General features: G+C 30.2%; 3 protein-coding genes and 1 long non-coding RNA gene across 5 annotated transcripts in view; all 4 read left to right on the plus strand.

The window, feature by feature from the left end:
- The first annotated feature begins 593 nt into the window (after nucleotides 1-593).
- LOC127069927 (uncharacterized) lies at nucleotides 594-10,754 on the plus strand. The gene is made up of 15 exons (XM_051007672.1): nucleotides 594-793; nucleotides 2,481-2,794; nucleotides 6,812-6,998; nucleotides 7,383-7,482; nucleotides 7,585-7,946; nucleotides 8,028-8,204; nucleotides 8,427-8,546; nucleotides 8,627-8,744; nucleotides 8,815-9,070; nucleotides 9,162-9,287; nucleotides 9,440-9,530; nucleotides 9,678-9,823; nucleotides 10,044-10,176; nucleotides 10,240-10,480; nucleotides 10,671-10,754. Exons 6-14 carry the CDS (start codon nucleotides 8,049-8,051, stop codon nucleotides 10,288-10,290), a joined length of 1,197 nt encoding a protein of 398 aa, XP_050863629.1. The 5' UTR covers nucleotides 594-793; nucleotides 2,481-2,794; nucleotides 6,812-6,998; nucleotides 7,383-7,482; nucleotides 7,585-7,946; nucleotides 8,028-8,048; the 3' UTR covers nucleotides 10,291-10,480; nucleotides 10,671-10,754.
- Nucleotides 10,755-12,378: 1,624 nt separating this feature from the next.
- Nucleotides 12,379-14,074, plus strand: LOC127069930 (uncharacterized). Of its 2 annotated transcripts, XM_051007675.1 has the most exons (7): nucleotides 12,379-12,492; nucleotides 12,565-12,823; nucleotides 13,023-13,148; nucleotides 13,251-13,341; nucleotides 13,450-13,595; nucleotides 13,744-13,876; nucleotides 13,956-14,074. In XM_051007675.1, the coding sequence occupies exons 1-7, from the start codon at nucleotides 12,444-12,446 to the stop codon at nucleotides 14,007-14,009; spliced, it is 858 nt and encodes a 285-aa protein (XP_050863632.1). In that variant the 5' UTR covers nucleotides 12,379-12,443; the 3' UTR covers nucleotides 14,010-14,074. The 2 variants fall into 2 exon arrangements, with proteins under 2 accessions (XP_050863632.1, XP_050863631.1); XM_051007674.1 differs by having other exon boundaries at nucleotides 13,744-13,996.
- Nucleotides 14,075-17,911: 3,837 nt separating this feature from the next.
- On the plus strand, nucleotides 17,912-21,968 carry LOC127069944 (uncharacterized). The gene is made up of 4 exons (XR_007783798.1): nucleotides 17,912-18,607; nucleotides 18,699-20,037; nucleotides 20,257-20,598; nucleotides 20,969-21,968. It is a non-coding gene; the product is annotated as an uncharacterized LOC127069944 (long non-coding RNA).
- A 1,356-nt stretch (nucleotides 21,969-23,324) lies between these two features.
- Nucleotides 23,325-26,567, plus strand: part of LOC127069924 (TWiK family of potassium channels protein 18-like) — a 209,708-nt gene continuing 206,465 nt past the window's right edge. The window contains exons 1-4 of the mRNA XM_051007666.1: nucleotides 23,325-23,341; nucleotides 23,772-23,875; nucleotides 24,761-25,152; nucleotides 25,244-25,332. The gene's annotated coding sequence lies outside the window, so the exon portion shown is untranslated. The remainder of the gene's footprint in view (nucleotides 23,342-23,771; nucleotides 23,876-24,760; nucleotides 25,153-25,243; nucleotides 25,333-26,567) is intronic.

Genomic DNA, 26,567 nt, shown 5'->3' on the forward strand with positions numbered 1-26,567 from the left:
TCTACACGAATATCTTTTATTTTCGACGACGTTAGGACTCGTTAACAATGTCACTTGGAAATCATTTATTTGAGAACAGATTGGTATATTGGAAGATGCTGTATGTTAAAAAGTATATACGTATTAATTACCTGTAATTAACGTTGTAACGAAGTTTCGTTAAGATCTTTGACATACAAAAAGAGCCTTGATTATTTGTACAGAAATTGATGGACGTTATAGACACGATATTATATATAAATTAATTTCTTTTGCAAATATATTATAATTAATTATTTCGTATGAAATCTAAGAGACGAAAAACAGTGAAAAATTTTCTCGCTCGTTTATTCAAATACAATCACAAAACAGAGAAAGACACGCACACTAGTTTGTCGTCACACGTACGTAGCTTTCTTTCATCTTGACGATGTTAGTCAAATCAGATATAATAATGTATACATTAAATAACAAGATAATCCATCTATATTTCTCTCTGTTGTGTACACGTCTATTGTAAATATTCTGAAAGGATAATAATTCGTATAATTTGTAACGATAAATATTTAGAAATAATTAATGAAGTATTTAAATAAGGTATTATGACTCGGAAGTAGTCGTCAATGTTCGTCCGATCTCTCGAAGAAGAGAAAGTTGCAGCAGTGAAACGTACGAGAGAAATGAATAAAATTTGATGAGAAGAAAGAAGATATTCGTTCAAATATTCGAAGATTATTGATCTATATAAAGTGTAGTAAAGTGTATTAATGAATTTTATAACTTTGTGACGAATTCCTGATTACCTATTGCGAAGGTGACAACGTTTGTTTGCTTTTACACGGACACTGTATATATGAGTATATGCATATGAAACAACGATAGAAAGTGTTGTAGCGTTTGATTAAGTGTATGTATGTTTCATACTTGATATATATATATGTGTGTGTGAATTCTTAGAAAAGTCTTGCCTTCTCATTTCAAACGAGTTCGTAGATAATGTATTTTATTCGTTCTACAAAGAAACGACATACGAAATATGGACAATATATTTCCTGTTATAGATTCATCGTAACAAAGCAGAAAAATCGTATAAGAATTCTCAGTATTTATAAAAAGAAAAGAAGAGACATCGTCGTGCCATCTCTCGAAATAATACCGACAGTTTGAACCTTACAAAATCGAAGAAACAGTTTAATTCCTGCTTCGATAGATTACGGACAGCATTTATATACGATCTTCAATTTTCATTCGAATTTTTTTTACAAATGAGATTACAACTAATTACAAATTATTTCGAAGGTACGATAGAATTTTCTTTTTATTACGTATTTAACGTCGTGTTTAATTCGACGATCAAATTTTATCGTATACCGGTAATCGTAATAGAGGTTATAAATGTTACAATAATATTTAGGTTATGTCGCATCAAGTAATACGTAATAATGTAATAACAAAGATATAATTGATTATGATAGTTTTGATCGAATTATAATATGTTAATTCGTGACAGATTAATACATCTTGTAATATTCAGTTTCTTATTCTTTTTTTTTTTTTTTTTTTAGAAAAGAAAAAAGAAAAAAGAAATATATTACGTTCGTGTCTGCTAAATTGGCTATTTAGTTCCTTGCAAATTGGCTAATAAACTTGGCTAATGTCTCGAGCGGGTAATCTTATTTCTTTCTTCTCTTTATAAATCGACTTTTATGTCGTCGTTAGATTGTTTAACATCGATCTAGTGATTCGATTTCATCTCAAATGTATATCATTTGTTTTCACAGACAAATCGTTCTATCCTAAAATTACTTAAAAACAAAGTGTTTGTTCTGTTCTTTTATTTATTTTTTTTTTACAAAAATGTAGATTTATTATTATTTTTTTTTACATTTTCATTGTTCTGCAACAACAAAAATAAAAAAGTATATATACATGTATATAGATATATATATATATGTAAATATATTATATATACATACATGTATATATTTACAAGTACATGTTATTTAAAACAAATTTATTATATTACTTGATTTTACTGAACTTGTATTATTAATTATATTAACTAAACTTCAAACTTATATTAATTATTTAAAAGAGTAAATTTAAAGTATTTGTACTGTTTCTACAAAAATAAGCCTGTAGATCTATTGTTTTACACTTTGATTGTTTCATAACAATAACAAAAATTAAAAAAAATATATATATATATACACACATATACACACACGTGTTTACATCTACATGTTGTTTAAAACGAACATATTATATTACTTAATTTTACTAAATTCATATCAATTATATTAACTAAACTTCAAACTTACATTAATTACTTAAAACAAACAAAAATGTTTATTCCGTTTTTACAAAAATAAATAGATTTATTTTTTTACATTCTGATTGTTCAACCGCAAAAATAACAATATATACATACACATATACACACATATATAAATATTGATATGTAGACGTACACATCTACATGTACATATATATATTTACAGGTACACGTTATGCAAATATTAGAAGCGTGAAAAAGCGTAGTATCGTTCGTGTAATCGAGGTAGGCGAACCAACGAGGAAATCCATGGAAAGCTCGGGTCTATGTGCCGTGGACTAAAGCGATACCAGCGATAAAAATTGTAATTAATCACTCGTTACGTGTCCTGAGCACGCGCTCGCTCGCTCGCTCGCTCGCTATGAGCATAAATTATCGTTGGCATGGCGATTTAAGCCGGCTTAATAGGTACTCGATAAAAAATGTGATCCCATTGCCTTCTCCTACTTTCGTTCAGTATCGAAAGTGAGAAAGAAAGAGGTAAGCTTTAATATTTATTCAAAAATGATACATTAGACGTCACTATACATACATATATATATAAATATATTTTCTTTATTATAAAAATCTATGTACCTCACTATTTCTAATTAAAAATCAACAATTGTTCTTTTTAATACACACTCGCAAACTACAACTGTATCGATCCGATCGATAAAAATTCTTTCGATCAGTTATGCAGCTATTTCATTCATTTCAAAGATGAACAATTTTCTATCGGTCAATTTTCAAAGAGTATGGAATCTCATGGAAAATACTATTAATTGAGATATTCAAATTCCGATTGGAAAGAGATACGTGGATAATTTTCCGTCTCATTGAAATTCCCGTAGCTGTGATTTTAAATCTGGTAGAGCTGTGTAAATGCTTGGAATCATGTGTGGAAAATGTCAATCTGTATTTACCGATTCGAATGCACTAGTTAACTTCTCTCTCTCTCTCTCTTTATATTTTCCAGAAGGTCGTGGTAAGCTCTATCTCTTTTAAATGTTCTCCATTGAAATCTTCCATCGTCCCTGGGGAATACGAGTTGAATAATAATTCGAGAGTTTCGTCGTCGTCGTCGTCGTCGTCGTCGTCATCGTGGTTGTTCTCGTGTCAGTCGAGCAGTTTTGCATTTTAGAAGACTGCAAAGACGAGTTAGAAAGGGTTAGCAAGAGAGAGAGAGAGAGAGAGAGAGAGAGAGAGAGAGAAAGAGAGAGAGAATGAGAGCGAAATAGAGATTTTTGCGAAAGTTTCGAGCGTTAAATCGTTTCTACGCTTTTTCGAGTTCCATCGTTTCACACCAACACATAGATGATACCATCGGAACATCCAGTGTGCATCCAGCAACGTTACGAAGCTTGTAGAGAGAGAGAGAGGGAGAGAGAGAGAGAGAGAGAGAGAGAGAGAGAGGAAGGGCAAGTGAGAGAGTGAAATGGCTTTTAGTTGGCAAGCAGCGGTTTTATACCGGTCGTACTTTCAACCCTTTCGTCGTCGTACCTGCGAAATTTTATTTCGATGCAAGCTGGATATTTTTTGTTTCTCTTTTTTACTTCTCTCTCTCTCTTTCTATCTCTGTCTCTGTCTCTGTCTCTCTTTCTCTTTGTCTTTCTCTCTCTCTCTCTCTCTCTCTCTTTCTGTTTTTGTTCTTCTCTTTTTCTCTCTTTCTTTGATTATTTCATTGATTTGTTTAATATTATTTTCATTTTGTTAAGAATTGATATTACTCTTAAGGAAATTGTATTTGTTTTCTGTATTTCTTTCTTTTTTTTTTTTGAGGTAATCAAGATCAGGTTTATATTAGCAATAACATAGTCGAATTTACGATTGAATTATAATACATAAATATCAGATAGGATAAAGTTGTAAGTTTGAAGATAGATATTGTTTTTACTTATTTCGATTTCGTTCATGAGCTATTCGTCCATTTTCTTAAACGACGGCGGACTTGCAAAAATGTTCTCTCAAAACTTTAGTTTCTTTTTATCGTTGGAAATAGATATTCCCTTGAAGGAAATATTTATCTTTCTATTTTTGCTATAAAAGAAAATATATAGATAATCTATATTCTACGTAATACTTTTCAGTATTCGATCGTTTCTCGGTTCTCATTTTTTTCTATTCCTTTACTTTTTTTATTCTTTTTTCTTTCTTTCTTTCTTTCTTTTCTTTTTTCCATCGGACTCGCATCCTTATGTCCTTTGACGTGTACGGTTCTCTTAATTAAGGAAAAGGGGTTATATACCGTTTCTTTCTTTCTCTCTTTCTCTCTGTGTTAATCCAAGCGACATTTTCTATATGCCTATATATAATCGTATACGTATATAAATACATACTATATAGAATACATAAAATACATAAAAACCTGTAACCACCACACGAATTTCATTTCTTTCTTTCTTTCTTTCTTTCTTTCTTTCTTTCTTTCTTTCTTTCTTTCTTTTTCATCACAAGTTTACCTCTACTAGCACCGTCTTTTGTCATTTCCTGTTTGTAAAAGCAAAAACATAGGCAGCTTTATCCTCGTGCTACTACGCTAGAAGAAAACGAACGATGATTTCTTTTATTCTACTTCGCGTTTCTAACGCGCCATTATGTCTATGCAAAACTTTCAACGTGGCTGACCTCGTCCTCTCTTTCTTTCCTTTTTCTGCAATCCTGACTATTTCTTTGACTTTTTTTTTTTCTCATATATGCATGCATGCACACATATATACACATATGGATACATCATACACATACATACATACATACATACATATATATCATACATATTATATACATATATACATACATACATACATACATATTGTGTATGTGTTACAAACATACATACAATATACAACATATATAGTCAACATACATATACATACATCATACGTACATCATACATATCCCATACAACATACATATATATACATATTATATATATAATACACATATACGTATATATATATAAATATATATATATAGACTCTCGATTTCCTCTTTTGCGGGAGCTCGATGCCCATATTGTGTGAATCCTTTGCGGCGAGTACGAGTACCATCGTTCATTGTGGTTGCGTAATAAACGTTGAACTCGTTGCGGAGAACGAACCCTCTGCACGGAAGCAACGTTTCTATTACGCCCGTAGTCGTCGTGGTAAATCGAAATCAAACCCTCCGTCGAAATGCATCGTCATCGAACGATTTTCCTAAAACAAGCCAATGAATTACATGTTAACAAGTTATTCGTCTTGCACTAGGTTAAATCTTCGAATTAGATCGATTATGATAGCCGTGTGTATGTCTCTGCGTGTGCGTGTGTGTGCGTATCTGTAGACGAGAAATTATAAAAGAAAATTGTTTTAGAATTTATTAGAGAATAGTTCAAAGTATTTATCGATCATTATACTTGTCGAAGGACCGATAAAATCTGTATCATAATTGAAAGATTTTTGGATTTAGAAAATGCATATAATATGAAGGTCAAAGGTAAAATGTAAAGGGCAGTCAGGGGCGATTTATCATCCCTATTATCCTGTCTCTGACCTCCCTGTCTATTCTCTCTCCTGGGAGTTTCAGGGTGAGACCTATAACGCAGATATTCGTCCCCCTACCGTTCTCAACAATGCAGCCCTTTCGTAGGGTATTTTGGTGTCGAAGTAGTACAGCTCAATGGCAAAGCCCATCGATAGAGAGAGAGAGAGAGAGAGAGAGAGAGAGAGAAAATGAGAGAGAGAGACAGATCAAGTGAGTGTAGGTCGATCGCTGTGGTGTTCTGTTCGCGTCTCGTTGATCGCTTATTGCCAAGCAATGTTCAGAACTGGATGTTAACGAGAGATCCTTCTCATCGATTCTCTTCACTTCTCTATATACCAACACAATACCCTCCTCTAACGTATTGTTAATAAACACTACTGACAAAGACACTCTCTTATCTTTCGTCGTTCTCTTAACGCGTCAAGTGCCATAGTTGATTATAGTCGAATTTAGAAATATGGAATCAGCAAATCGAATTTTCAATCATATATATATATATATATATATATGTATATGTATGTATGTATGTATGTATGTATGTATGTATGTATGTATGTATGTATGTATGTGAATCTTTAATGATTTTATTATCGTTTATTATCTTACAAACGAAAGATATATAATGTATCGATATCGAACATTCCAAATATGAAAGAAAGAAATTTTTAATTTTTATTCGAAACAATACACTTTGTAAGAAAATAGATATCAAAATGGATGAATCAATTTTGTAATAGAAAAATTTGACAGAATAAGTAATTCAGTTATCTTTTAATGAGACAGAAAAGACTGTTCAAAAGTTTTACATATAATTCATTAATTTTTACGTATAATTATTTGTGACCAATGGGGTGTAAACCTTCGAGAGTATATCGGTTTTGACACGTTAATCCCTAGAGTACCGTATAAATATTCAACAACCGCGTTATACTCACTTGTAAATTACTTCATTCGGTATGTAGGAATATTTAATGAAATAGAAATTATTCACAGACGATCCTTTCGATATCACGTACGGTCATACTTCATTCCTTGAAAGTTATGGACGTTTACGATACGTATTATTTTGTGACTCAACGATTGATGACGATTCTTGGTATATGGCCTTATCAAGATACGAAACATTTCCCTCGAGCTATGTTCACTAGTTCTCGTCAAAAGTTTCTCTATCATTTTTCAGGTAAAAGTATGAAACAATCAATTTTTTATTATCAATATGGATTATCATTTTTGAGAGATAACGAAAAAGGATCCTTCTATCTCAGCTTTTACGCAACGATCGTAAAATGAAAAAAAGAAAGAAAAAGAAAAAAAAAATACAAAAGGATTGTTTTAGTATTTAGTATTTTTAATTCGCTATAATAAACGTCACTCTGAATACGATGGTTTTGACGTTACGATTGTTAATATCCATTATGAGCTTCGCGTTAGTTTATTATTATCGTTATTATTAATTTTCAAAGGATTTGTTACACACGTATTCTTTCTGTTCGTGATAAAAATTCCTCTCATTTTCATCAAAACGTATTATGTTAAATCTATTATATAATTTTTTCTTTCACAGTTACAAATCACTTTTCAACATATGATGAATTTGAAAGAATTACAAATAATGAGTAAGAGTGTAAGAAGGAAAACTGCATATTATAGAATAATTTTTGCAAGTAAGTCTTATCGTTTGATTATCGTCAAACAAAATATTATCTTTCATGTTCCTTTTCTTTTCTTTTTTTTTTTTTCAAATATTATTTCATTTCTCTTCACAGGTGTAACGTTTAATATCAATATCGTTAATTTACTCGCACTAACGATATCTAATTGTGATATCTATTCTCAATCTTTTGGTTAAAGAACACTATACCATGGACAGACGACGAATGACAAAGTTTGCAGTCGATAGAATCCTCTGCGCATGTTCTTCGAATGATACAACGATATAAGACAGAAAAATCCTTCGTATAATCGTTGGGAAGAAACATCTGTTACCGTACTTGAAAACACGTTTGCACTATTGCGAGGGGAACATTAGATATTATTTAATTGTGCGAGGGTAGGAATATAAGACTATAGCGTGAGCAATCAATTCGACGTTCAAAGTAACATTTTTATGTGAAATTTTCTGTAGAATGTAATATCGATTGTCAAAGTCAAGCAATTTGAATACATAATGAAACGATAGCACAGGGGTTAACTTTTTATTCTGTTGTAGAGAACGAAAGAAAACGTTAGTATGTCTTCGAGAAGAGTAAACTATTTCGATCAGAATAAGATTCTTAATCGATTAATTTTATTTATGATCGGCGTAGGACCTTATGAAAATTCGAAGGAACGATTTGTTCGAGTTTGTTTGTTAACTTTGTTCTTTATACCTTTGTTCGTTCATCAGGTAGGTTTCATTGATTGTATCAAACGTTTTTATTCTCGTTATAATTGTTATCGTAAGTGGAAATGGAATGGAAATAGAATTTATATAAGAAATAGAATTTATTTTTAAAAAAGAAATATTTTATTAAAAATATCTTCATATACTTTTGAAAGGAATAGAAAGGTTTTGATTGAATGAATTGAAATTAAAAAAAGAAAAATTTTTTTTTTACATCAACTTTAGATTTATCAATTATACATGATGGACTTTGAGATGAACTTGACTGTTAGATGGATGCAGTTATTTTTACCCGGTCTATGTACGATAATTACATATTACACCGTTATTTATAATTTTACAACTGTTCGTATTTACTTTTTTCACACGTTAATTGTATTATTTTTAATTACGGAAGGATAAGCACGAATTTGTTTTATTTTTAGGTGAAATTAATTTATGAACGTATAATGAATGATTATGAACAGCTTTTGGATGACGAGGAATTGGATATTGTAAAAAAGTATAATAAAGAAAGCAAACTATACATGTTACTTATTGCTAGTAAGTATATAAAAATTTCTTCGAAGAACGATTAACTCCATTTTGTAATCGTATATTCATATTGTTCCAGTCATCTTCAATATTTATCACACTTTAATTATTTACCCATCTATGTTAAGTGTGATTTTATATATCATTGGTTTATCGGATAATATTCAATTCATATTGCCAATACCAGTTAATTATATATCTGATTCACGAGCATTTTATGGTGTACTTATTTATGAACTCGTAGGACTTACTGTCTTAACTGTGATAGCATTTATAACTTTCACAACGTATTTGATGTTAATACAACACGCATGCAATCAATTTAGCATTCTTATGTATGTGATAATTAAGAAAAAAAATATATATATATTTATTTGCAATAGGTGCATATGTTTGCAAATGTATTTTAAAATTGAATTATTTCAGAATGAAAACGCTTCAGCCATTTAAGAAAAAACAAGATTGTATCGAACAGGATTTTTATTATAGTGGACCTCAGAAGGAGTACGATTGGATAGTTGATATAATAAATCGTTATATAAAGGCCACGCAGTTAGTTTGCCGTTTTTTTATAGATACATTAAAAATTCGTAAGAGTGTTTTACCATACAATTTTTTTTTCTCTCTTTTTTATTATCACATGTTATTTTCATTCATCTTCCTTTTGTCTTTTTCTTTTCTTTTCTTTTCTTTTTTTTTTCAAGGTTCGTTGACCTGATAAATTCATTATCCGAGATAATTTATTTAGTTGAGATTTTCTTTGGGATGATCCTGATTGTTGTTGATTTTATTTACGTAAGTAATATTAATCTTTCAAATTATTATTGAACGTATAATGGAAAAAAGAAAACAAACAGTTTTGCGAGCATGATAAAAATATATTATAACAACATAGAATCTTTTATTATATTTATTTTATTATTAAACGATTTGCTCTTATAGACGTTTCAAATGTCTGTACTATTAGAGAATACAGGCGAAGCAATAGGATGTTGTATCTACATCATTACATCTGTATTTCTTATATACATTAATTTTTATATTGGACAAAAGCTCTTAGATCATAGTAATGCAACATACATGGAATTGTAAGTCTTAATGTCTAACATCAATTGTTTCATTTGTTAAATTGTTACATTTACATTTTGTTGTATTATAAATTATATATTTATAATACAACAAGATTGTTTTAATTGTAGACACAATAGATAGGCATTAATAAACTTATAATAAAACTTAATTTGAGGCATCATATTAAACGTGACTTGTTAATTATTTATTTGATTATTTAATTATTAATGGTTTTAGGTGTAAAGTTCCATTCTATGCACTTACTATCAAAACTCAAAAGCTATTTTTATTCGTCATAACAAGAAGTATGAAGTCAGCCGAACTTTCAATAGGTGGTTTATTCGTTTCTTCTCACGAAGTTTTTGCTGCGGTAAATATTCTTTAATTATCGATTACTAGTGCGTTATATTAATAATTTCATTTATTGTTTCAGTTAATACAAAAAGCATTTTCGGTTGCTACAATGTATTATAATATGCAATAAGCAAAATTGATCTTGTAATAGTGAAAATATGTATGATAGTGTAATAGTGAAGATATTAAATTTAATTTATTAGTATCATTACTTCCAAAAAAAAAAAAAAACAAAAAAACAAAAATATTAAAAACCTATACTCACATGTAGTAAATACCACGATTATAGTAAATATTAAAATGTATAGTACGCACATCAGGTAATTTACTCATATTCTATTTCATTCCTTCTGTCATAATATTTTTTTTAATCTATCATTAAATAATCACAAATTAAAGTAATTACAATTCTTTTTAATTCATTATTAAATAATTAATTAATTCGTTATTAAATAATTACGATTCAAAGTACTCACAAAAGTGTTTTGTATTCATTTAATATCATTACAGGATTTACTTTAAGAATAATAGTAGATAAAATGCTAGACAAAGTCTACTACAAGATTAATTAATGTCTTAGCTATTTCTTGTCTCTGTTATATACCGTACCTGTTTAAAAAACTATACTATGATTAGATAGCGATTAACATTAGTATCAGTAGCAGTCAATAAACCTTACTATGCCTTTGAAAATGAAAAATAGAAGACACAATAGAACTTTGGCAACAAACGTTTGATTCTTACCTGAAACAGTCCTTACAAAAAAGTTGGATACTGTAATTATTTGAAAGAGGAAAAAATGAACTCGTACGTACAATTTAAAGTGACAGTAATAAATATTGAAGCTTATTTTATGCATTGATTCTTCTTATCTTATAAAACAGTTTTCATGAATTAATAAATAATCACAGAGATACTAGAAACACAATTTTAATTTTTCTGGAAACATGTGTGTTCACTCGAGACGAGTGTACAATTTGTTTTAAATTAATACAAGTTAAATTTATCGTACCGTGGTCAGACAACGAATGACAAAGATTTCAGTGAAATGAACTCGTTGCGCATGTCGTTTTAAAGTAAAAGCATAAGATAGAAAAACTCTCGTTTAATTGCTGAGAAGAAACCACCTGTTTGTTAATTAAGTGCAACTTTTTACTATTGCTACGAAAGAAAATGTTAGATGCTGTAATTATTTCAATGGAAGAAGGATTATAACGGTGTATTGTATCGATTATTTTGATGTCAGGTGTTATTATCTACTCTGTCAAAAGATAATTAGAACGTATAATTAGAATGGACAATAGAAGGAATAACGTACAAGTGTTGTTTTTTAGTTTGTCGTTGGAAACGTTTAGAAACAGATTGGAAATATTCTTTGTGATAGATGCAATCCAGAGCTTTTAAACATGTAGACTATTGCACAGTGGTCGAACAGCGAGTGGAAGCTTTCGATTTGACTGCGCATGTTCTGTTTGAAAAGGAAAGTAAAACAACCCTTGGTTGATCGTTGAGAACAAACATCTGTTTTCATACTTATAGACATTGTAAGGTTGTAATTGTCCGATGGGAAAGATATTTTAATCGATTCGAAAATTATAGTGTTATTATTTTCAGTTATCATTTTTTTTTCTTTCTTCTTTTTTTTCTTCCTTTTTTTTTTTTAACGAAGAAGAAAGTGTTGCTAGCTCTTATCGAAGATAGAGAATGTGTTTCACGTAATAGTACAGTGTCTATTGATCTTGCGAGACATTACAATAGTTCCGTGTCATGTCTTCGAAGGATCTAATAAAAACCACTAATGAATTCTACGATTTGAACGAACGATTGTTAATGTTAACAGGTTTATGGCCTTATCAAGAAAAATTTGAAAAGTTTTGTCGAACGTGTATCGTCAATGTATCTTTGCTTCTCGCACTTTTATTCGAGGTAAATATAATGGCATTTTATAAACGTGTAGAAATTCGAAATGATTTCATTTCACGTTTTATTCACTTTTTATTTCAGTTTTATCGATTCTACACGTATGTTTTTGATATGAAATCGATCGTTGAAGAATTTCAGATATTTATACCCCTTTTGAGTGGCTCGTATTGTTATTATAATTCTTTTTTTCATTTCGAATTGGTATGTATCGCAAAGAAATACTATGTGAATTATGTCGACGAAATTATGCGTATGAGGAGAAAAATGGAAATGTTTAGGTGAATGTTACAGACGAAGAAACTTTGTGATCATGTTATATTTGATTGCAATCATTTATCGAACAAGGAAGAAATAATTATTATGCGAAAATATGCGAAAGAAAATAAACGTTTCACCGTAGGCATTGCACGTAAGTACGAAAGAACGTATCGTTTAATAAACATTTAACGATTCATCTTATCATCGCTTTTTGTCGTTTCAGTGATTTTTTATTTTTACATAATTATCTTAACGTCACCATCTGTATCTCATATTTTTCTATATATCACCGGTGAGACGAACGATACTCAATTGATATTACCAGTTGCTATCGATACTCTTTTACTCGATATAAGATTATTTTATCTGATATTTTCCATTCAATTATTCATATTATGGGTCATAACAACAGTAGCAATCGTAAATTATGCGACATTTTTATTATGCGTAACGCATGCATGTGCCTTATTAAGTATCATAATGTAAGTATAAACGATTAGTAAGTATGTTAATCGATTAAAAGAAAAAAATTCAAATAAACGATCAATTAAAATGCAAAAGTAATTATTGTTATTAATAAGTATAAATAATGTAAGTATAGATAAGTATAATGATTGTAAATAAAGGAAAGCGTCATTTTTATAATGACTTTTCAATCATTATTCGTATGGTATTCAACAGATTTAAGATTGATCAACCGTTAAAGAAAAATTCACATAAACTTTCGTATGATTGGTCTTCTACAGCAACGTACGATACATACAATTGGATCAAAGATATAGTGAATCATCATGTAAATGTAACGGAGTATGTACCATAGAAATTTTATCCTTATCATGCTTCTTCGTTTAATATTTTTTTTTCTTTTTCTTTTTTTTGTTAAAATGAATTTCTTTTCTTCTTTTAAAGATTCATCGATCTGCTCAATCTCTTATGTGAACAAATATATTTAATTCAGATGATGTTAGGGACGTTATGCTTTACTACAGATTACATTTATGTAAGTAAATTTATAGAATATGTTTTTAATCGTATATGATCGTCGTTCATATTTCATTTTCGATGATATTTGAAAACATTTAGGAATCGTTAAATCGTTTGGTTTTAGATATTACAGATTTCTGACTTGATCAAAAATATAAACGAAGCAATTTTATGTATTATTTATATTGGAGGATCCGTAATTACCATTTATCTTAATTGCTATATCGGACAAAGATTATTAGATCATAGTGCAAGCCTTTTAGAGAATTTGTGAGTATATCATTTTTTTCTTCCACATGAATTAATAATAATTATAATTTAACTATTAATGTATAATTATAAGTAAATATATAATTATAAATTTTTTACATCATAAATTAATAATAATTTATAATAATCATTCAATATTGATTGATAGATATCAAGTTTCATTCTATGCACTTCCCATAAAATATCAGAAAGATTTATCAATGTTATTAATGAGAAGTCTTAAACCATGTATGCTTTCATTCAAAGGAATGTACATAGTTTCGAATGATTTCTTTGCACGAGTAAGGATTATATTATTATTTTTGATATTACATGTATATATATATATACTGTGTATTAAAAATCAATGTATTTTTTTAGTACGTTCAAACATCATTATCCTACGCAATGATATATCGTAACATATGTCAATAGATTTCATATTGACGCATAAAAATAACAAGGAAAATTTGCTATGTTTAATGTATTCTTCAACTTGCATGTCTTTTACGATAATCATTATCAATATATTACAACAATTATTAATATAAAATCATTAATAAAATTCATTATTAATATGAAAATTATCATATATATATATATATATATATATACATACACACACATACATATACATTTAGTGCTATCTTCGATGTAGATAAATTATGTAATCATTACATAATATTTTCTTTTCTTCGTCCATGGATTCATGGATTAATGTCATTAGAAAAATAAAAACTATTCGAACTCTTTATTGCTGTAATAAAAAAGTATACAAGAAAAGAATACAGTGAAAGAGTATTTAAATGTTTTAGTCAAGGAAATGATAACAGCATTACGCATATCTTTCTTCATTTATAATTGTTTGAGAAACAATCTGTGTTAAAACTTGCATGTTGTATTTTTTTTTTGTTTATTTAGAAAAATACAATTTATTTTAAGTTATTATAATATCATTATAACGTATCATTAATATATTAAGAACATATTTATAAGAAACATTCAGTTGTTACTATTAATTTACAAGATATTTCAAAAGATGTAAAAATTATTACACAAGTTTAAAACCATGTAAGACTCGTTCTGCAAGAGCTCGATATTGCAATCTCTTTGGTAATGTATGCCTTTATTTTCAAACGTATAATTCAGATTTGTCTCGTTGAAGTTTTCATAATTAAATTAATTTCATTTTTAGCACATACATAATGCGTTGTCATATACCATGGCAGTTTATTCTACATGAAAGAATAAATCATAGAAATGGTCACAAGAGGATTTAACGCTTGTGACTTATCTTCTGTTGAGAGAAAAACCATCGAGGAACTTCGAATATTTGCATTTTGAAACTTGTATGTTGAGTCATCTTTTGCAATCTTGTTTTATCATCTTCTACTTGTTTTTTTTCTTTTTTTTTTTCTTTTTTTTTCTTTCATTCTTTCTTTCTTTCTATATAATACATAACTCATACTCTCGAGATTTATTAAACCATGCGAAAATGCTTGTAAATTATAATTTTCGAGGTTACAATGAAAAGTTATAGGATAATAATTCTTTCTGAATCTAATCGTAACATATTTTCCAGTGTCTCTTTCCAAATGTCAACCTTCCGGTACCCAGAAAAATAAAAGTACAACGTTCTTACACATAATGGACAAACAGGAAGAGAGTAGTCGTGCGAACATTGCCATGCACCTGCAAGAACAATTTATAATAAATACATAAATGTTACAAAAGAAGGATAATGAACTGAATTTAGCTGCTGTCTTAAAGGTTGCTCTCTTAAACGTATTTGTTTCGAATTCGATGCACTCTCTTACGTTGAACACTGGAGAGACTTTTGAATTTTACAAGCACGAAAAATTATTGTTTTTAATTATCTCCTTGGTAACAATAATTGGAGGTTTGTATATCGTTGTCAATTTTCTTTTATATCGTTTATTATCTTTAAGATCTTGTTCGTTGTTTTTTTGATTTCTCTTGTACTTTCTCATTATCGTATTATTTTTAATTCGTCTTTTCTTTCTCTTCTCCTCGATCTTTGTCGTTTCTTATTATCACATACTTTTCACATTGGCTAAGTGATTTATGCTTCAGTAAAGTAGCTATACGTAGCTAGTATCGTCTCGTTGGTATTATCGCGTGCAATTATGTAAAAACTATGCTAATAGATATTGCATAGAAAAATCCATTTATAGCGGAATAGTAGAGGGGAGGGTTAGTTCGGCAACGAAAGTAGTTTCGAGAAGTGAGAGTAGAGGGTAGGAAAAGGATTACCTTACGAGAAACGGGGATTTCGGTGTAATGAAAAAAACTGCAAATATTATGCAAATGCAATAATACATGTAAAATGAGCAACGCGTCGCTTGAACTTGCAAGAATCGACGTATACGACGAGCCTTCTAGGCAACTTTTCTTCTTTTATTTTTTATCTTTTCCTTTTTTCTTTTTTCATTTTAATTTTTTTGTCATCGATTATACACTATCTTATCTTTGTTATTAATTGAAATTGTTTAGCGTTCGTTTTGAAATTGTCAGTGTCATAAATGAAATATCCTCTAATGTTTCTGCGAAATTTTAATTGTTTCTATCAAGAGAATCCAATTTCTTTTTTCTTCTCTTTTCCTTTCCGTATTAATCGACGGATCAATTTCTTATAACTCTTCCAGTAATAGTATTTTTATTAGAATGCAAATCTGATTCTCTCTCTTTCTCTCTCTCTCTCTCTGTCGTAATATCGATTCATAATCTCATTGTAAGTACAATCGAGTTTCTTTGTGAATTTTATATGAATATTAGAGAAAAAAAAAAAAAAGAAATTGGTGCGCTATGAAATATGATATGACTCGCATGTTTGGGAAATATGACAGAGATTTCTATGGTGACGTAAATTTGAAAACGTCATTTCAATTCGAGTGACTGTCGCATAAAAGCTTCAACGAACCGTACTAGCCTGCGGTGGTCTTTGATGTTACGTTAATTACTCTTTGTTAACCTGCACTTTACCTTTTCTATTATTTTATTTGGATGGTTCGTTGTCGTTGCAATTTAATGTTCCTCTCTCTTTTTCTTTCCCTCTCTTTCTCTTCGACATTTTTATTGTCTCGTAATCCAACGGGGTCGAGCGAAATAATGGAGGAATTAATTTTAATTCAAAGAAAAAACAATTGATCAAAGTATTCGTTCGGAGTTATTTGAATCGAATTCGATAGGAAATAATAATCCTTTGGAAATATGAAAAAAACTTTGACAATTTTGACAAGAACTAAACGAGGAAACCTTATTAAGGCGTTTGCGCTTATGGAAGGGCAGAAGTGCGCGTTCGTGCTTACAGCCCTGTCGGCCGTTTGCGCCCTAAATGTCATTTACATATTCATGCTTATAACCGGCCATTACGGAGCTGAGCGCGAAACTTGTTCACGGGATATTCGCGCACGCGCTGCAAAAGGCAACGCGTATTTCCTTCGTGTCCTTCGTGAGAGAGAAAGAGAGAGAGAGAGAGAGAGAGAGAGAGAGAGAGAGAGGGAGAGTCCTTTAATACCTTCTCCGGAAACTACTTGGAATCTCATTTCTACGTGGATTTACATCGGCCGGAAACTTACTCTTGTAATACATTTATCCTTCATTCACTTTCGTTTACGCATCATCGATTCTTTTAGTATTCATACTATTTGTCTATTTTATATATCTATTTTATTTTTTTTTATTTTTATTCGATAGACCACAAGGTTGATCGTTAATTTTATACGTTTATTTTTATATATTTAATATGTTTATTCTTCGTTCACTTTCGTTTACGTTTCATCGATTCTTTTCGTATTCATACTATTTGTCTATTTTATATCTCTATTTTATTTTCTACCACGATAAGGACGATCGTTAATTATCCTCGATGTCAAAGATATCATTTGACGATGCTATATATATCAAATATCGGGTGACAGTTGACGCACGATTTTTCTATTTATTTATTTATTTATTTATTTATCTTTTTTTTTCAAGTATCAATTAAAATAGAATAGAATTTCAGTTCTCTGGTAGGAAATGCGGCGCAAATAAAAACGTTAACGAAGTCGAGATATGACGACTCGTTGAGAAAATTTTAGCGCGTTCTTGCAAAAGGTTCTTGCTTCTAGCTTAATTAAGAACGATATATCCCTTGTAAACGTTAAAAACGTTATGAAGCCTCGTGAAAGTCTCGTGTTTTTGCTGTCGCCATTCCGGTCGCCATGAAAGACCGCGTGTCCTTCATGGGTACGAATTTCGTGGCCAATTATAGAGTCCCTTATGGTGCACGAGACGATATTTTCTGTTGAACGGTGCGTCGTTATTATCTTGAACGTTAAGAGCTCGTAACAATTGTTCGATGCTTAACTGTTGTTCGGTCTTGTGTAATTAATTAGAAATCTAACTTTTAATATAACTCCATTAATATTATTCTTTCAATTTTTTATTTTCTTTTTTCTTTTTTTTTTTTTTTTACATAATACACTTTACTCAGTTATTTCAATTCCACCGTTTCTCATCGTAGTCAGTTATTGATAGGATTTCCAAGAAATATGATGGATCCTCGAAATGGCGTCAGAGAGGATATTGACGAGAGTGATATTTCGAAAGTCGATGGAACATCGCCGGAGCGAGAGTCATACGTTATAGGGGCAAATTCCAGAAATAAGAGAGACAATTTGCTATATGACTTCCGCGGAATAAAACGTAACGAGGGTGACATTTGTCGAAGGAGGATCATTTGAACTGGCTATTACAGAAACGGAATGAAACAATGTGGACTATATCGTATGGTCTGGCTTTCCCTTTGGGAAGAAGGAAATGTCAGTTCTTGTCTAGTCGAGTCTTTGAAAGAAAGAAGAAGAAGAAGAAGAAGGAGAAGAAAAAGAAGTGGAAGAATAAAGAAAGAAAGGCTTAACATTTCTCGTAAAAAGTATAATTTTGGAATTAGAGAAAAGACAACAAGAAGGATGAAGTATCGAGATCTAGAAATAATTAGAGTAAAAGAAGTTGTGTGTGAAGGATATACAGTGAGTAATTAACTATCAATATCATCCCACGTTACAATTCATTTTCAAACGAATGCTCACTGAAGTGGTATTCTTGTCATTTTCTTTCCAGTGACGAACACACGTTTCTCGGTTAATAAAACCTTGATCGAGCATCGACGATCTATGTCGAAAGAGAAAAAGAGATAGATAGATAGATAGATAGATAGATAGATAGATAGATAGATAGAGATAAAGAAAGAGCTGTGTGAAATTTGAGCTCAGTGAAGTGCAGTGGCCTTCGATCCTATATATTTCGCTGTTCGTCGATAAAGAGAAAGAGAGACATAAAGAGAGAAAGAGAAAGAGAAAGAGAGAGAGAGAGAGACTCGTTGAGGCTCGACGTTCGACAATGGGCAATTTTCTCTGACCGGACGAGAAGTTTCGTGGTCAGCCTCTACTACGATTAGATAGGAGCCAGGGTAATGGCGGGAGGTTCAATCTGCATTCGTAATGACGAACGTGGAAGGTGACACAGTGTCTGACCTCGGTGCAGTGACATCGGCCATCTATTAACCCCTAGAGCCATACGCCTGCTCTCGGTTCTCTGTCATGGAGAGGAAGAGAGGATGAGAGAGTTAGAGAACGAGAGAGACAGAGAGAGAGAGAGAGAGAGAGAGAGAGAGAGAGAGAGAGAGAGAGAGAGAGAGAGAGAGAGAGAGAGAGTATCAACCAGTTGGTCCTCCCTTTGTCATCCTGCTAATGATCTCTTCGAACATTGCCAGCATCCTATTATTCTTATCATCATTTCACTTTTGATGGAATTCCAGATTCTTCAAAAAATGTTTAAGCATTCTTCTTCAACAATCTTTCAACTTTCTACAATTCCAACAATGATGATATAACTCAGTAGTAGAACTTACATACCAGATCTTGTTTATAGTTAACTTAAATAGTAACCTTTGAATACGAACAAACAATTTATAATTATGATGGAAAAGATGAAAGTAAGATTGTAAAAATACAGATGTATGAGAACGTGTATGCTTTCAGAACGCTTTACGAGGAACGTTCGAGAGGATTGCTTGAAAGTTTTAGGCCGCAGAGTAAATACATGCTATGCGACTCGATGCAGTGTACACTAATGACGAATAAGAGCAAAGTTTCACTGTGGCTTCGTGGGAGTGGTAATGGTGGCCTTCCTCTTACCCTCCCTCTCTCCCTCTTCTTCCCATTCACCCTCCCCCTCCTCCTCCTCCCCCTGCCCCCTTTCAACCCGTGTGGAATTCCATAGCTAATCTTAAGCAGAATTAGCTTTCCAGTACTCGATTGGAAACCACTGTAATCACGTTTGCATCACTGGATTTAATTCCGTAAACGAGATTTTACCCGTTATCCATGATCATGAGATGCATGAGGTCAAACAGAGATATCAATGAATTATTATTCTTGCGGTTACCATTGGCATTCTGGTGAGTTCTCCTCAACTTATGAGTTTTCCTTTTATTCTCGATTATATCGTTTAAACTGTTGAATTACTTGTTCCTTCTCAATTAATTATATGTGTATTTGTTTGGGTATGCGTGTGTGTGTATGTGTGTGTGTTACCTATGGATTTAATATGATCTCTTGATACATTCTATTTTGATATATGTATTTATATATATATATATAAAGCTATTAATACATAGGTAGATCGATTTTGGTATCATGCAAACAATTTATTATCAATCGACGATTGGACATATGCATATTGAATGATGAATACCTAATCCAGGCATCATCGGATTCCTGTTACACGATGGATTTAAATCCAAGCATATTTCGTGTTGACCTAGCCAATAGAAAATAGTTTTGGTCGATAGTGAGAAGGGACAAACAACGTTCAAGGTACCAAGCGTCGTTTGGGGTTGCTTGGTTGGCGATACGCCACGCATCATTTGCCTCGAGAGTTAATGCAGTAGCCAGACTCGCCGCTAGCCTACAAGATTAGAAAGTATAATGCTTATGTTTTATAGATTCGAGAAGCCAGTGTACGTATACTATCTTCCTTTATCGTATTTTGCCTCTAGGATAGTGCATTTCAATGAGAACGCTTGAACATCTTTGTTGTTTATAGGTATATGATAATACTTTTTAAAAGCCAAAAAGACAAGTTAGATTTTTCGAATAATAATAATAATAATAATAATAATAGTAACAGTAATAGTAATAGTAATAGTAATAATAATAATAAGTTAACAATGAAATATAGAGTAAAAACAATTGTTTACTTTCCCATTGAAATAGTTCATTCATTCTCTATAATCTAACAAGCTTCTATTTTCTCATTGAAATGAAATGAATGAAAACTCAAAGTTTATCACCATACGATACTTCCTGTATTTTTATTTCATCTCTAAGTTTCAGACGAAGAAATTTATATAGCTATCTACGACAGATGCGAAAGTGGACACATGTGCATACCAGTTATGCGCTTTGAGCGATCCTGAGAATCCCACAGGATCCCAGTGGTGGTTTCGAAGCTTCCCGCACTTACTATCGAGAATGCACTTTTCTTGTTTCGCACTTAAGACGAGTTTCTGGATGCGAGAGCTAGCGTTACTTTCAATATGAACGCATATCGCCGTGAGCGGTCTCTTGCATTACCTACATACGTTATTAAAAGTCTATAATCGTGTTATTTCTTTACGATAATAATTATATCAACTTTGTCGAACGTTTTCAGATATTGAATTGTGCAGAAGTAGTCGAATGGGAGTCAACCGATTCGATTTGAATCGAATGTAAATGTAGGAACGATCAGCTTATATGAATTTCGATCGTATTGGTCCAGCTCGAGGAGTTTTACGTTTAGAGAGAGAGAGAGAGAGAGAGAGAGAGAGGGAGAGAGAGGGAGAGAGAAGAGAAACGATTTCATGCTAGCGATTTCAAACTACCTAGGAACTGTAATTTTACAAAGTGACGTACCAACACTCGACGATGTACGCCAGTGGATGAAGGGATCGGAGCAAGGGTGCACACTGCACAACCCTCATCAGCAACGGTATTGCCGCGATAGCGGAGCTACTCGTCAAATATTTACTTTAGAGGATGCTGGTGCCAGGCAACGGGAGTATCTCAGTTGTCGAGCAGGAGGAAGGAAGAGAAAGGAAGAGGACGTTGTTAGAGAGTCCGATGCGGTGCTATACATATAGTTTTGTAAAAATATTTAACCATCCGATATTTTATTATTAAGATTTTGTTTTTTGAAATTTTCATGTAGATTATTATCATAGATTTCTCTTTGATTTCTATTGTCGTTTATAATAAGAAAGCTATGGAAATAGGAATATTGTTCTAAAAGACTAGAAAGACCTTGAGAGCTTGCTGGATAACCGGATATTAAATATTCAGAAACTATTTTGACTGGTGTTCTCTCTCTCTCTCTCTCTCTCTTTAGATACACTAAAGAAGGACTTTGAAATGTAGAAAGGTTACTTTGTCTGCTTTGAGTTAGAATGTTGATTGCAAGGATCAAAGTGTACATAAGTACAGGGTATTTAATTGTTCGACCATAGAAGCAAGTACTAATTCCAATTGGAAGACTTCCTTTTTTTAATTTTTCTCTCTGTTTCTCTTAATTACTAATTTCGTGTTACTTCTCGAAGGGCGAGTATAAATGTACACTTTTTTTTTTTTTTTTAAATCTTTAATCAAATCTAAAAGTCTTATTATATTTTTAAATACGACTGCAGAGAGTATTTTATTGAATCTTTCTCAAGAAAAGTATTGCTACTAAAAGTAGTAAGTTAAGGAGAAATTGACGAATCAATTATAAGTAATTAGATACTAATTCTTTGGCATATTCGTTTATTAATCAATTCTCTAGTGAATAGTTTCTAAGGTTCACGTAATTTCCAATATTCTCTTTATCGGCAATGAAAATTATGCGTAGCAGAAGTAATTTTATTTATGTATGTAATCGTTTTTCATTTTATGCAATTTTCCTTACAACTTATTTTGTTGATCTTTATTTTTATAGATACTAAATTTTTCTAATTAAAATATTTTCATAATACACTATACAAAAAACTATACATCTTTTTTTGTATATTATAATTTATTATATTTTTTGTTCGTATATTATATTTTTAAAGTTTAGATATTTTCGTATAATAAATCACAAAATTACAAATTTCGCGGGTTGAGGAAGTTTCGTGGTCACGTGGGGGATCTAATTACTCTTGTTATTGGTGATAAATCCGTCATTTTAGATTCTTCTGTGGTACTAATTGTAACGGAGTTTCTTCATTATGCTAATTACAGATAATTAATATATTTTTTCTAACGTACAGTTCATCGTTCAATATACCAATCGATTCTCAAGTAAATGACTTTCAACTGATGTTTACGAGTCCTAATGGTGTCGAGAATAAAAGGTATTTGTGTGGAAGATAATTGTATATACGTGCATAAATATTTTCTTTGTCATTTTTTTTTCAACCTTTTTCAACTTTATTTCTATAGATATCGACTTATAATTATCAATTTCCATAGTTGAAAGTAATAAAGTATCCGTTTTGACAATTTTTAAGTTCGTATATAATATTTTTATTGTTTCGATATTTTCGTATGATAAATTGAAAAATTACGAATTTCGCGGGGGGGCCATTATGCAAATCGCGCATTGCGCATGCGCAAGGGTCCAATTAGTTTCCTTTCTGATAATAATTCGGCCATTTTGAGTTTTATTGTGATATCGGTTACGAGGAAGCTTTATCTCGTTAATTACAGGTAATTATTATATTTTTTCCTAACGTACATCCTTCTTTTATATATCAATCGATTGCAGAAAAAACGATCTTCACGCGTGAATGTTCGCAAGTCGGGATATCTTCGCGTTTAAAAGATATTCGCGAAAATAAAAAATGACGTCATATCGTTATCGGGAGAATTTCTTCGCAATATCTTTTTTCGAATTTTCCAACTTTATTTTCGCGATTGGAGTGCTTTTTTGTGTTTAGATTGATAATTTGTTGATTGTTAATCGAAATCGATCATATTTTCTATCATATTCGATTTTTGTATATATTCTGTATAATGTATATACATATATACATATGCCTGTACACATAATATATATATGTATATAATTATCACGTATATACATTATAAATATATTAATAATTTTAGTTTCTACTTATAAAATCCTTTTATTTTACAGATTACTATACGGCGTATTGTTTCGGTCAATCAGATTTTAGGAAATAGTTTACGCAGTCAACTTGTCTTCAACTTGTCTTGTCGAGTCTACGTTGTCGTTATAATGTAAGTTTTTGTTTATATACTTAGTTTTATCTCTTCGCTGTTAACTAAGTCTCTTTATTTTATTACAGATACATTCATTTTATATAATGATATATTCTATAATATAGTTTAAGTATATCATAATAACAAAAATTAATTTATCTCTACTATGAAATATAATTAACCTAACATGACAAAACTGAAATTTTATATAAGAATATACTAAAATTTAATAATTATTAATTTTAATCTTATTAATATTATTAATAATATAATCCTATTATCTTACTGTAAACTATTCAATTGAATAGTTAAATCTTATCTAAATTTAAATATTATAATCTCTTATGAAATAACTATCTACAACAAAGTTAATAATAGATAACAAGATATTAATATTTTGTCAGGCAATAGTAAATGCAGTCGACTTGTAATTGTGATATTGTCATTATTTGATTTATTTCTTTTCTATTTTTTATCGACAACTGAGTATATATAGGAATTTTATTTGTTTTCTTGTTTGTTTAAATTGATTTTTGTTTGTAATTATATACTTAAATCTTGTTTCTACAAATATAATTTGTGACTAAGTACAGAGCAGTTTTAGAGACAGTGTAATGTTGTATACTTAATACATATTAATAAAATAAAATAAAATAAAATAAAATAAAATAAAATTTATACTTAATATATATTAATTAAATAAAATTATAGTGAATATAAATGTCTAAAATATGACTCTATGCTTATATTTGTATTAATGAAGCATTCTTCATGGAGATCATTATGTAAGGATTAATGAAGACTTTAAACTTTAAACTATTGTTAAAATATTTTCTTTATAGTATGAATGATTATTTTATTATAACAATGATACTATTAACTTGATTTTTTTTTTCTTTTCAGATAATCATTGCAATCGTATACGATGCATTGAATAATGCGTGCGTTGTTCCACATTTAAAAAAAAAAAAAAAAAAAAAAAAATCGCGGAGTAGAAGCAGTGTTTGTTCATTAACTTAAATTTAGCCGCGTTTCGTGATTTATAATGAATTTTTAAATACGAGTGAACTTGAATCGACTGCGTGTAATGCAGTAGTGATAGAGTCAGTGTTTTTTTTTTTTTTTTTTTTTCGTATATAATTTTAATTCTCTTTTTCCAAAACTATAATTATATCTCACATCATTCAAATTCGCGAATTAAATTCAATTCGTCTCGTAATAAATAAATAATTAAATTAAGTGCATCATGGAAGATGATCGAGAAATTAGTACACATTTTCTTCAGGAAATTGTTGGTAAGTAACTTTTTTGATTTCATTAACGATAATTTTACGATTTTGTTACGACAATAAATTTATTCGACATTCGTTTTTATTCTTTTTCCAGATCATTATAATTATAATAATCTACAATTTCAATCTACTCAACTTCAACTTACAACGTAGTTTTCGAGCCATTATAGAACTTCTTAAGTAGTAAGTAAAAAAATTAAGTTCCTCCAGTACTCATCATGTCGAGAACGAAAGATCAGAATCGACACGAGTTACTGGTTGTAATTTTTTAAATCGATTATTGACGAGTACGTGAGTAACTCTTATATTGGATTTACTTACGAATAGTATGTTTATTTTTGTGCATGTTTTTCCATTGTTTATATATATATATATATATGTACATACGTATTTTTATTAGCTCAGAATAGGATCTTCTTGTTTCATCGATTGGAATTGTTTTTAATTAAAAGTACAATTCATTTGTACTTTTTTGTTTTCTTCGTTTTTATTCGCATTGTTAGCGATGAAATCAGGTATTTATTTGCACGATAATTTATTTCAAAAAAGTATGTAATATGGTATACGTTACATGGATCGTAGTTAATTTATTTGATTATGATTAACTTCAATATATGAAGAACTGAGTAAGAAGACGACAAACGCGACTGATAGATTTTGGAAAACGAGTGGTGGATTATGTTTTTTTAATTAGATAATCCACTTGTTGAAACGAATCCTCCGAGATTATTTTGATTATTCTATTATATGAAAATTTAATTCGATATTTAATCAATTATTTTGACGAATGAAAAGTCTCGATAGAGTTATTGTTTTTAAAAGAAAAATGTCGACTTTCGAGATTTAGAGTCGTAGATCGCAGCACTTGTGGAATAAATTAATCAATTTTTAAATCAGGATTTTCAGCTACTAATAAACTAATTTCTGTTTCTCCCATCCATGTTATCTGCGTTCTCATTTGCGCGTGTGCCCAGGTGTTACTCGTATGAGTGAGAAACAGTTAGTAGGGGTTTAGTTTTAAGTTTCCTCTCATTAGCGACTGTCATTGCGTTAGTGATTGTGTACGATGTATTTTGCACCTGTGTGTATTAGATGGTGAATAATACATCGTTTCAATTCGAAATTCATAGTCATTTATATAAATTTATAATAGAAAATATTTAATTGTTTTCAATATCAAAATCGTATGATAATAATAATAAAAAAAAACGAAAAAACGATAAGTTAATTTAATAAATAATATATTAATAATATAATAATAATATTAATTATGTTAATATATTATATTAACTTAGAGTATGTTATTATATTATTAATATACTATATTAGTATCTTGTAATATTTATATTTAATTAAATAATGCCTCATCAATAATAATATTATATATATACTAATAATATAATATATTAATAAATAGT

This window comes from Vespula vulgaris, chromosome 17 (assembly GCF_905475345.1).
Source record: "Vespula vulgaris chromosome 17, iyVesVulg1.1, whole genome shotgun sequence".
Lineage (NCBI taxonomy): Eukaryota > Metazoa > Arthropoda > Insecta > Hymenoptera > Vespidae > Vespula > Vespula vulgaris.

What these genes read in the sequence shown, in the direction of transcription:
- LOC127069927 (XM_051007672.1), top strand. Translation starts at nt 8,049, where the DNA reads ATGTCTTCGAGAAGAGTAAACTATTTCGATCAGAATAAGATTCTTAAT. An exon ending in TTATTTATAATTTTACAACT is followed by an intron (nt 8,547 to 8,626) that starts GTTCGTATTTAC and finishes TTTTATTTTTAG; the next exon opens with GTGAAATTAATTTATGAACG. An exon ending in ATACATGTTACTTATTGCTA is followed by an intron (nt 8,745 to 8,814) that starts GTAAGTATATAA and finishes ATATTGTTCCAG; the next exon opens with TCATCTTCAATATTTATCAC.
- LOC127069930 (XM_051007674.1), top strand. Translation starts at nt 12,444, where the DNA reads ATGCGAAAATATGCGAAAGAAAATAAACGTTTCACCGTAGGCATTGCA. An exon ending in TTACTACAGATTACATTTAT is followed by an intron (nt 13,342 to 13,449) that starts GTAAGTAAATTT and finishes GTTTGGTTTTAG; the next exon opens with ATATTACAGATTTCTGACTT. An exon ending in GCAAGCCTTTTAGAGAATTT is followed by an intron (nt 13,596 to 13,743) that starts GTGAGTATATCA and finishes ATTGATTGATAG; the next exon opens with ATATCAAGTTTCATTCTATG.